We start from the raw sequence: 12,516 nt of genomic DNA, 5'->3' as shown, positions 1-12,516 counted from the left end.
TGGTGGCCTTGGATGGACGCTTGTAATGCAATCTTTTATTTATTTATTTATTTATTTATGTATTGGGTAATCATCTTATGTAATTATTAGTGCTGTCAAACGATTAATCGCGATAATCGCATCCAAAATAATAGTTTTTATTTACATAATGTGCGTGTACTGTGTATATTTATTATATATATATATATATATATATACATACACACATACAGCATATATTTGGGAAATATTTACATGCATATAAATTTATTTTTAATATATAAATTTTTTTTTTAAATATATACATGCATGTTTATATTTATATATACATAATAAATATACACAGCACACACACATTATGTAAACAAACTTTTTTGGATGCGATTAATCGCGATTAATCGTTTGACAGCACTAGTAATTATGTAATTATTTATAGAAATACTTAATTACATAAATACACAAATTAAGTAATTTTTTGTAATGTAATTTAAATATTTATTTAATTATATAGAAATAAGTACAAATAATTAAATTACAAAAATAGTTAAACAAAATAAAATGTATTTATGTAATTTGTGTATTTGTAATCACATATTTAATTGCATGAAATAATTACATGAAATGCTACACAATAATTTATGTAATAAAATATGCAATTTTATTTGAATATGTAAAATATTTAGTGTAATTGTCATTAATTTTTTTATTTTTATATAATTAAATATTTTAATATTAAATAAACAAAAACAGTACATAACTACATATGTATTTATTTTTATTATTTCTTTCTTTAATTCATTTGTCTGTTCATTTATTCATTTATAGTTATGCAATTAAAAGCATTTATGTAGTTATTAGCTTTTATTTATATTGAATAAATTATCCTCTGTTGAAATATTTTATGGAATTGCAATTCATTAAATTCCTCTTCCTGATTCAAATTCTAATTTAATCTTCCTCACCCTCTTAAATTCACACTCATAAATCGAAAGGCAGATAATTCTTCAATTCTGTGTATTACCTCGTTTGCATTAACACCAACTTATGAGCAGTTATCTGTAGCATCATCTACACATCTCCTCCTCCAAATCATGGTTTGTCCATAAGATAACCTCTGATCATCTCGCATCGAGTGTCCATTCCTACAAGCGAGTACTTGTTGAAAACTTGTTCGTTTTCTTGTTGCCAGCGAACAGTGCTGGGTGACTTTCTGGGAACTGGATTTCATTGTGTAGATTCGTTCCCTATTTAGGTGGCTACAAGTTGCAATTGAGCTCCATTTAAGTCTTTCTGAGAAAAGCCGTCACTGTCTCGTGTGCGTGACCTTGTTGCCGTAGCTCCTCAAAAAACGTGGCAAAAGCATAGCTTGTTAATCCACAGTGTAGAGATCCTATTGCACGCACATGTTTGGTGATTGGTGCCAAGGCCATGCAGCATCCATTGTTATCATGCCCTGCCATTTCTCATGCTGCCACACTCCACATGCTGGCTGAGCAGATTCCCTGGACTTTCACTAATGGATATGCTAATGTAATCAGCGATCTGTCCATGTGTGGCCTAAGAAAGCTCATCGCAAACATACTCCTCAAAGGTGCTCTTGAACACCATTGTTATAAGTTATGAATGCATGGAGAGTGTAACACCTCCCAGTTGATTGACAGCTTGGGAGGTGTTAACCTTCGTCACTCTTCCTTTCGAACACCGGGGCAGCTGCTGTCATGCCTCTGTGTTTAAACCTGATCAGCACATCGCCGAACAATATCCATTTTTGGCGTGGTGCATTGTTGCTCCCTATGCTATTTTCTTCTCTCGCCCTCAATGGCGCAGATGAGCTTACATGACTACTTTGTTCTTGATGGGTGAACATGCTCTCTCTTTCTCTCGCTGGTTCTCTTTTTAAGTCCTTCAAGTCATTTTATGACTGTGCAAAAGGGACTAGTGGATTTGATTAAAGATCATAATTTGATTTGGGTTTGCCATGGTTCATCTTGCCTAGCATATTCATAAGTCAGGAAAAGATTTCTGAAGACATTTATGCTTTCTGAACTCTGTTCTCTGCAATATGTGGATAAAACATGCAGCATCACATGCTGTATTAAAATAATCAAGCTAAAATAACAATAAAACAAACTATTTTTGAGGTATAGTATGATCATAGAAGATAAACTTTTGATTTGCAGACCATATATTATTTCTGCAGTGATTATTGTAAGTTTAATGTTGCATTGTGGAACTCTAGTGCCTTCATAATGCATAAAGGTACATATTTTATTATTAAGGACCATTAAATTAGCCAGAATTACTTGCAAAGAGGTATCTTTTTTTTTTTTAACCTATGTGTTTGTTTAAAGGGATAGATCACCCAAAAATTAAAATTTATCATTTACTCACCCTCATGTCAGTCAAAACTTTTATGACTTTTTTTCTGCAAAACGCAAATGAGAATGATCTAAAGAATATTTCAGTTGTTTTTGTTTATATAATGGCGGTCATTGTGGTTCAAAACGATATTGGACCTCATTGATTTGCATATAGCTTTTTGTGTAAAGAGTATTTTATTTTATCTGTGCTTTTATTTGCAATTTTAACTCTGCTATGAAGCTGAGGATTTGACTTATTTGTTCTAAATACCTTGTTTTTTTTTTTTTTTTTTCTCATCCTCCTAGTGGGCGACAAGGCACCTGCCGATATCCGTATCTGTGCTATTAAGTCCACCACGCTCAGAGTGGACCAGTCTATCCTGACAGGTAACAAAGCATTTGGCTCATTTGTATGTGTATTTGTAAGTGTCAAGTATTTTAGCTGTGGATTTTGCTATTAATTAACTCACGTTGCAGGCGAGTCTGTTTCTGTCATTAAGCACACCGACCCTGTGCCGGATCCCCGTGCCGTCAATCAGGACAAGAAGAACATGTTGTTCTCAGTAAGAAAATTAGATTTCAGCTGAACTTTAGTTCACACTTCAAATCTTTTTGGTGCAAAAGACTCGTATTTTTCCAGTACATTTAAATGCATGCATTTCAGGGAACCAACATTGCTGCGGGAAAAGCTGTAGGTGTGGTGGTGGCCACAGGCGTGAACACGGAGATCGGTAAAATCCGTGATGAGATGGCCTCCACCGAGCAGGAGAAGACGCCCCTGCAGCAGAAGCTGGATGAGTTTGGTGAGCAGCTCTCCAAAGTCATCTCTCTCATCTGCATCGCTGTGTGGATCATCAACATCGGCCACTTCAACGACCCCGTCCACGGCGGCTCCTGGATCCGTGGAGCCGTTTACTACTTCAAGATTGCCGTCGCTCTAGCCGTGGCCGCCATTCCTGAAGGTCTTCCAGCTGTCATCACCACCTGCCTGGCTCTCGGCACCCGCCGTATGGCCAAGAAAAATGCCATTGTCCGCTCTCTGCCCTCTGTGGAGACGCTGGGTTGTACTTCCGTCATCTGCTCTGACAAAACCGGCACCCTCACCACAAACCAGATGTCTGTCTGCAGGGTGAGCCCTTTCTTTTACAGTTTAGTCAACCTTGCCTTTGTACAGAAGGTTAAATGCACTTAATAATAAATGCACACATTTGTCTGTTGTCCTGGAAGAAAAATATTTTAATAGCATATATCAGACTTATGACACACATAGCATATATCAGACATATGAGTGACTTTTACTTTTAGGAGTACACAAAAGTAAATAAAAGCCACAAAAGTCTAATTTACATTTCAACGTATATGTGTGTGTGTGTGTATATGTGTGTGTGTGTGTGTGTATATATAGGGAAAAACATATTAAGCAATATAAGATACAGTGCCCTCCACTAATATTGGCATGGCACTCTTGGTAAATATGAGCAAAAGTGGATGCAAAAATACATCCACTTTGTTTATCCTCTTGCTCTTTCGTTAAAAAAAAAAAACACAAAATTCTAACCTTTCCTGAAGTAAAACAATTGAAAATGGGGGGGGAACTCACATTATGAAATGTTTTTTTCTAGTTCACATTGGCCATAATTATTGGCACCCAATTACAGGGGTGTAAATTTAGTCTAAAAGTTGGAGGGCCTGATCTTCCTAATATTGCATAAAGCAAATCTGCAGGACTGGGCAGTTTTAGCAATGTTCTCTGAGAAATTCAGCTTATCAATCACAACTCCAAGGTTTCTGCCTGTTTCTGAAGGAGTTATGGTTGATGAGCCTAACTGGAAGATGAAATTGTGATGAAGTGATGGGTTTGCTGAAACTACAACCAGTTCTGTCTTAGCTAGGTTGAGTTGAAGGTGATGGTCCTTCATCCAGCAAGAAATGTCTGTTAGACATGCTGAGATGTGAGCAGCTATAATTGGATCATCAGGATGGAATGAGAGGTAGAGTTGAGTGTCATCAGCATAGCAGTGATATGAAAAACCATGTTTCTGAATGACAGAGCCTAGTGATGCCATGTAGACAGAGAAGAGAAATGGTCCAAGAACGGAGCCCTGAGGCACCCCAGTAGCTAGATGTTGCAACTACTGTTTTAATAATATTTTTAGGGGAATTTTAAAATGGAAAATGTGTAGGAACCCTGTATTATGCCTGATGAGTTTGGAGAACACCTGGCAAGAGATGAGAGACTATTTCTATAACCAGAATCACTCCAGATCCTTCAGATTCCCAGCTCCAGGTTAGTTCTCCTCTCTTCAGTTCACCCCACTCATTTTCTACAGGGTTCAGGTCAGAGGACTGGGACGGCCATGGCAGAAGCTTCATTTTGTGCTCAGTGACACGTTTTTGTGTTGATTTTGATGTTTGCTTTGGATTATTGTCCTGATGGAAGATCCAACCACAGTCCATTATAACATTTCTTACAGAGGCAGTCAGGTTTAGATTTTTATCTGTTGGTATTTGATAGAATCAGTGATGCCATGTATCTGAACAAGATGTCCAGGATCTCCGGCAGAAAAACAGGCCCGCAACATTAAAGATCCAGCAGTATATTTAACTGTGGGCATGGTGTACTTTTTATCCCTGTTTGTACTAAACCCATCTGGTGGGTTTGCTGCCATTTTTTTTAAAGTTTCATCTGACCATAGAGGCCAGTGCCATTTGAAGTTCCAGTCGTGTCTGACAACTGAATATGCTGGAGTTTGTTTTTGGATGAGCGCGGATAATTTTTCTTGAAACCCTCCTGAACAGCATATGATGATGTAGGGGTTGTTTGATTTTTTTTTTTTTTTTTTTTTTTTTAGATTTTTTTTTTTTTTTAATGCTTTCTGACCCCAAGACTCAAATGATCTCTGCAATTCTCCAGCTGTGATCCTTGGAGAGTCTTTCGAATCGATATAGACGCGTCCTCTTACAGGCAGATTTTTAACATCTTTAGTGGATTGGAACTTCTTAATTATTGCCCTGATGGTTTGAAATGGGGATTTTTCTGTGCTTGAGCCTCAAAAAATAGAAAGTGGCTGTAAGAAAAGAGCTGAACAATCATGTTCTGCACAGCAGATCTGTAATCTTTGGTTTTACTCCTTGTGATGGACGATTAAGAGAATTTAGCAGAATTTGTGTTCCTCATATTTATAATTCTGTCAAACAGGAAGTCATGGCTGGACAATTTCATGCTCCTAGTCACCCTGGTGTGCAAAACATTTTTAAATGTGAATATACGTCAGAATTTTATTCATAAGAATTTCTATGTGTGTCAGTAGTTGTGGTCAACATGCATTGGGGAAAACATTTATTTCATAATGCGGGTTTCCCCCCACTTTCAGTTTTACTTCAATGAAATGTTAGAATTATGTGACTTTTTTTGAATTTCAAAAGTTTTTTTTTTTTTAATCTTTAAAAGATCTTTTATTAGATCTTACAGCTCATGAAAGTCAAAAATCCAGTATCTCAAAATATTGGAATATTTTCATTTGAGTTTTATTAAATGACCATCCCTACAGTATAAATCCACAATGTGGAAGACTGCTGACTTGGCAATGATCCAGAAGACGAACATTGACGCCCTCCACAAAGAGGGTAAGTCAAAGAAGGTCATTACTGAAAGGGGTGGCTGTTCACAGAGTACTGTATCGAAGCATATTAAATGCAAAGTTGACTGGAAGGAAGAAATTGGCTAGGAAAAGGTGCACAAACAACAGGGATGACCACAAGCTTGAGAATACTGTCAAGCAAAGCAGAGTCAAACACTTGGGAGAGCTTCACAAGGAGTGGAATGAAGCTGGAGCCAGTGCATCAAGAGTCACCACGCTCAGAACTCTTCAGGAAAAGGGCTACCAAGCCACTTCTGAAACCGAAACAACATCAGAAGCATATTACCTGGGCTAAGGAGAAAAAGAATTGGACTGTTGCTCAGTTGTCCAAAGTCGTCTTTTCAGATTAAAGTAAATTTTGAATTTCATTTGGAAGTCAAGGTCTGGAGTCTGGAGGAAGACTGGAGAGGCACAGAATCCAAGCTGCTTGAAGTCCAGTGTGAAGTTTCCGAAGTCAGTGATGATTTGGGGTGCTGTGACGTCTGCTGGTGTTGGTCCATTGTGTTTTATCAAGTCCAAAGTCAATACAGCCGTCTACAAGGAGATTTTGGAGCACTTCATGCTTCCATCTGCTGACAAGCTTTGAGATGCTGATTTCCTCTTCCAGCAGGACTTTAGCACCTGCCCACAGTGCCAAAACCACTTCCAAGTGGTTTGCTGACCATGATATTACTGTGCTTGATTGGCCAGCCAACATCCCTGACCTGAGCCCCATATGGAATCTATGGGATATTTTCAAGAGAAAGATCCAACAATCCAGACGAGTTGAAGGCTCAATAGTACGTCAGCAGTGTCACAGGCCGATCGCTTCCATGCCACACCTCACTGATGCTGGAGTTTGTGCTAAAGGAGCCCAGACCAAGTACTGAGTACATAAATTAATCTACTTTAAACAACTTGAACTTTTCTGTTTTGCCAATCCTTTTTTTGATTGATCTTAGGAAATATTCTAGTATTTTGAGATACTGGACTTTTGACTTTCATGAGCTGTAAGCTCTAATCAAAATTAAAACAAAAAAAACTTTTGAAATTATTTTTTTTTTATACATGTAATGAATAGATAATGAAAGTTTCACTTTTTGAAAAATAAGTGATATTCAAAAATTTTTAGGTGCACCTGTATAATAATACTATTCAGATGGAAACCTGCAGGAAGCTTCTTATTTGTTGGCAGCAGGTTTTAAAAACACTTCATTTTTCAAATTGTTGATGCTGAAAACACCAGATTATAATGTACAAATAAACAACTTCTGAAACGTGCTGCACATAATTATTTAATCAAATTGCAACCTGATGCCAGATCACAATATCAGTTTTTATTTCAATTAGAAATATAATATAATCGGGTAAATGCAGATGGAAAAAATTGCTTGTCACTGGAAACTTAGAATACGTTGGTAAACACATGCTGATTGCACTCCATCTTTGTCCTCCTGCATATTTCCCTCGGAAATTCAGTCAGGAGATCTGTTTATTCTGAGGTTTTTTTTGGTCCGTTAAAAATCCTCGGTCATTCTCTGGAAATGTGTTTTGGTGCAGCTTCCTGAACTGCACTGATAAAGATCTCTGTCATCGGACTGAGCTGCTCGCTCTGCAGACATGCAGGAATGAGCTCAGTGATGGATAACTGTAGTGTCCGAATTATGACTTCTTTTTTTTTTTTTTTTCTCTCCATCGTATGTTAGCGTACTTTGAACTTGAAGTCTGCAACACAAAGGGAAGCTAAGCATAGTTTTGTCTCTGTGTACTTGCTGTTCTGCCAGTTTCTGTGTTTATCTAAACATAATAACACACAGGATAGAATTACGGCACCCGGAGTCATTGCATACATATAATATTCTTATGCTAATACTTGCTTATGCTGCCATCTTCTGTCAGTTAACTTTCCAACAAATTCCTTCTAGACAGACCGCACACTGACACATTCAGTTAACAATTGGTATCTTAAAGGAACAGTTCACCCAAAATCCTGTTATTTTTTTGATAAATATATAAGTTCGGAACTACATAGCGACAAATAAATAACAAAACTATTCCTTTCAGATGTTCATCATAGAGAAGGCTGAGGGGGAGAACTGTTCACTGACTGAATTCACCATCTCTGGCTCCACATACGCTCCTGAAGGAGACGTGTGAGTTTTCTGTCTCTGCTCTCATATTTACTTGTTGTACTGCAGTCAAACTGATGCCTGTGATTTCACATTTTCTGTCAGCCTCTGTTTTAGTAGGTGGTTTATTGATCATTTTGTTTGGTTGCTCAGATTCCTTGATAACAGACTGGTGAAATCCTCCCAGTATGATGGGTTGGTGGAGCTGGCGACCATCTGTGCCTTGTGTAATGATTCCTCCCTGGATTTTAATGAGGTATGTTTACTAATTGTCCTTTCTCAGCCTGGATGATATAAGCAAAAGTGTCCATCACTTTATATTTATAAAATTCAAAATTGATATTTATGAAACTGATATTCTCAAAAAGTGATTCCAGAAACTATTAAAAAATAATGAAAGATGTGAAAAAAAAACTCTATCTACCTTCCTACAATTAATTTACAAAAAATAAACTGTTTTCTATTGTAATATATTTCAAAGTGTAATTTATTCCTGTGATGCAAAGCTGAATTTTCAGCATTATTACTCGTCTTCAGTGTCACATGATCCTTCAGAAATCATTCTAATATGCAAATTTGCTGCTCAAGAAACATTTCTAATTATTATCAATGTTAAAAACCATTGTGCTGCTTAATATTTTAATGGAAACTTTTTTCAGGATTCAAAACAACAGCATTTATTTGAAATATAATTTTTTTGTAACTAATACTTTCGCTCAATTTAATGCATCTATGCTACATAAAGTATTTAATTTCTTTAAAAAAAAAAAAACAATAAATAAATTTTTTTTTAACACTAGTGTGAGATGTCGCCATCGTTGATGTCGTGTTTTAATGTTGTTTAATATGAAGATGTTGTTCAATGATCTTAATTTGATCGCATCTCTAACCATGTTTGTTGGCGATATAACCATCAGCATGAAAAGCTTTAGTTTAGTTCCATGCATGGAGGATGCACCTAAATGACAAATGCTATCTCTCTTTCAGTCTAAAGGCGTTTATGAGAAGGTTGGAGAGGCCACGGAGACTGCTCTGACCTGCCTGGTGGAAAAGATGAACGTTTTTGACACTGATGTCAGGAGCCTGTCTAAGATCGAGAGAGCCAACGCCTGCAACTCTGTAAATATTTATACGATTAGTAAATACTTATGCAAGCTCTTGTTTAATCATGATGTAATAACTCAGTATGTGCGTATGTGTAGGTGATCAAGCAGCTGATGAAGAAGGAGTTCACCCTGGAGTTCTCCAGAGACAGAAAGTCCATGTCTGTGTATTGTTCCCCCAACAAGGCCAAATCATCTTCTGCTAAGATGTTTGTCAAGGTGCTAACTGGATACTGGTTTGTTAATTACGAAGTTGTTGTTGTATTGCAAAGTTTTTCAGATTGATCAACTGGAGTGTCTTCTACAGGGAGCTCCCGAGGGTGTAATCGACAGGTGCACGTATGTACGTGTGGGTGGATCCAGGGTTCCCCTGACTCAAGGCATCAAGGATAAGATCATGTCTGTGATCAAAGAGTACGGCACTGGCCGTGATACCCTGCGCTGCCTGGCACTGGCCACCCGTGATAGTCCACTGAAGAAAGATGAGATGATCCTGTCAGAAACGGCCAGCTTTGCAGAGTATGAGGTGACCGAGTTACCGAACTTATATAATACTGTACTATGTCAGTCTTAGTGTCATGCTCACAGCTATAGAATAAAGTATTAGATGCTAGACAGCTGACTATTTGAAAAAAACAAAGTATAATTTGAGTTTGCTGTTCATAAACTATTCGATCGCTAACTAGCTAAATGAATAAAGTACTTTTCCATTTTACCATTTAGTTAGATATGTTTTAGATCTAGTAACATCTAGCTCTTTAAAGTGTCTTTACACTTTGTTAGCTATCTGCTAGCTACCTAACTAATTAACCAATTTTTAATCTTGCTAATGATAGCTGTCTAATAGTTAACATAATTGAAAAGGTTTTTTTGTGTCAAAGTAGATTACTATCTATTAAACTGTTCAGCCATCTATCTAAACTATTTAACATCTAGCTATCTACTAAATATTTCAAGAGCTTCCTGTCTAATAGACTATTCATCAGACTAGTTAACTAATAAAGTGTTTGTTTATTTATCTAGCTAGTTAGCATTTAAATTGCTAGCTAGCTAGCTAGTTATCTATCTAATAACATAACATAACATAGCTATCTAGTTATCTAATATCTTTGTCCGGCTAGCTTTTTGATATCTTAGCTAACTAGCTATATGAATAAATCTGTTGTTATATGTCTAAATTATCTAACTATTTACAAATGTATTAACGTATAGCTCTAAATAAAGTATATTTGTTTTTTGGTAGCTTGCCATCTAATAAACTATTAGATCGTAATTAGCTAGATTGATAGTTTTAATCCATTTAGTTAGTTGTTTAATAAATTCACCCTTAAAAACAATTAACCACGGTTTTGATACACTAACCATAGTTTAACCATGATATTTGTAGTAAAACTGTGGTTGTAAAAATTGTCATCAATACGCCATGGTTACTACACATTTACGACTATAAAACATGGTTAATTTTCATAAGGGCATCTTGCTAGTTAGTTATAGAATATGTAACTATCTATTTAGTTACGTGTATCTACATATCTAATTAATTATCTTTTTGTCTTGCTAGCATCCTGTCTAATAAAATACTGTCTAATCATTTTTACTGTCTTGCTAGTTAGTGGTCTAAAATAATTTTGATCCTGCTATCTAATAAAGTATTTATTAAGGTAATAACATCCAGCATCTAATATAAGTTTTGTGTGTATCTCACTAGCTTTCTTTCTAGTAAACTATTTATCCAACTAGTTAGCTAGATAGTTAAATACTTCACTAGATGGCTATGTAGAAATGTATTTATCCACAGTATCTAATAAAGCATCTTTATGTCTAGCTAGCCGTCTCCATCTAGCCAGTTAGCTAACAGTTACACACTGTGGAAAGACACCTACTAAAACTTTTTTCTAAACTTTCCTCTCCTCTCCATCTGCCAGTCGGATCTGACATTCGTGGGCTGCGTGGGCATGCTGGATCCTCCTCGTACAGAAGTGGCCGCTTCCATCAAGCTCTGCCGCCACGCTGGCATCCGGGTCATCATGATCACCGGTGACAACAAAGGCACGGCCGTGGCCATCTGCAGACGCATCGGCATATTCTCAGAGGACGATGATGTCAACAGCATGGCCTTCACCGGCCGTGAATTCGACGACCTTTCACCTCAAGCCCAGCGCAAGGCCGTCCTTTCTGCCCGCTGCTTCGCACGTGTTGAGCCTTCACACAAGTCCAAGATTGTGGAGTTCCTGCAGGGCTTTGATGAGATCACTGCCATGGTAGGCAGCCATACAGTGTAAAGGGGATAGTTCACCCAAAAATGAAAATTCTGGCATTACTCCCCGTCATGTCGTTCCAAACCCATAAGACCTTCATTCATCTTCAGAACACAAATTAAGGTATTTTGGATAAAATCCGAGAGCTTTCTGACCCTCCATAGACAGCAAGGGAACTACCACAGGCAAGGCACAGAAAGGTATTAAGGACATCATTAAAGACTCCACGTGGTTCAACTGTAATTTTGTGAAGCTACGAGAATACTTTTTATGCTCAAAGAAATAAAAAATAACAACTTTATTCAACAATTTCTTCTCTTCCCTGGCAGTCTTTGACACACGTTCACGACAGTAACACAACGCATGCGTGTGGTGCTGCTGATGCAGGAGTGTGCATTCTGATTTATAGAAGATGCATGCACTGCACCTCGTTTACAAGCAGAGGAATGCACACACATGCATCATGGTACTGTCGTGGATGTGTGTCAAAAACTCACAGGGAAGAGAAGAAACTGTTGAAAGTCCTTAAGTTCTTTGAGCACAAAAACTATTCTTGTAGATTCATAACGTTATGTCACATGGACAATTTTAACGATGTCCTTACTATGTTTCTGTGTCTGGGAACATTTCAGTTGCATTGCTGTTAATGCAGGGTCAGAAATTTCTCGGATTTCATCAAAAATATATTGTGTTCCGAAGATGAACGAAGGTCGTACAGGTTTAAAACGGCATGAGGGTGAGTAATTAATGACAGAATTTTCATTTTGGGATGAACTATCCCATTAAGGGATGTAGCTCAACCGCGTTTGATTGTCCTGTTTGGCTGAGCGGTTGTGTCTCTGCAGACAGGAGATGGTGTGAACGATGCCCCTGCCCTGAAGAAGGCAGAGATTGGCATCGCCATGGGCTCTGGCACTGCCGTGGCCAAGACAGCCTCAGAGATGGTCCTCGCTGATGACAACTTTTCCACCATTGTGGCCGCCGTTGAGGAAGGCAGAGCTATCTACAATAACATGAAGCAGTTCATCCGCTACCTCATCTCCTCCAACGTGGGCGAGGTCGTCTGG

At 37.6% G+C, this 12,516-nt stretch overlaps 1 protein-coding gene across 2 annotated transcripts in view; it reads left to right on the top strand.

Annotated features, from left to right (window-relative positions):
* Positions 1-12,516, top strand: part of LOC306848340 (sarcoplasmic/endoplasmic reticulum calcium ATPase 2-like) — a 28,897-nt gene that overhangs the window by 11,281 nt on the left and 5,100 nt on the right. For both annotated transcript variants that reach the window (XM_079382826.1, XM_079382827.1), the window contains exons 7-16: positions 2,646-2,726; positions 2,817-2,902; positions 3,004-3,468; positions 8,024-8,112; positions 8,242-8,344; positions 9,076-9,207; positions 9,291-9,410; positions 9,499-9,717; positions 11,117-11,452; positions 12,295-12,515. In XM_079382826.1, coding sequence (XP_079238952.1) covers positions 2,646-2,726; positions 2,817-2,902; positions 3,004-3,468; positions 8,024-8,112; positions 8,242-8,344; positions 9,076-9,207; positions 9,291-9,410; positions 9,499-9,717; positions 11,117-11,452; positions 12,295-12,515 — 1,852 coding nt within the window. The remainder of the gene's footprint in view (positions 1-2,645; positions 2,727-2,816; positions 2,903-3,003; positions 3,469-8,023; positions 8,113-8,241; positions 8,345-9,075; positions 9,208-9,290; positions 9,411-9,498; positions 9,718-11,116; positions 11,453-12,294; position 12,516) is intronic.

This window comes from Barbus barbus (genome assembly GCF_936440315.1).
Source record: "Barbus barbus genome assembly, chromosome: 28".
Lineage (NCBI taxonomy): Eukaryota > Metazoa > Chordata > Actinopteri > Cypriniformes > Cyprinidae > Barbus > Barbus barbus.
This window is presented reverse-complemented; position numbering and strand designations above follow the sequence as displayed.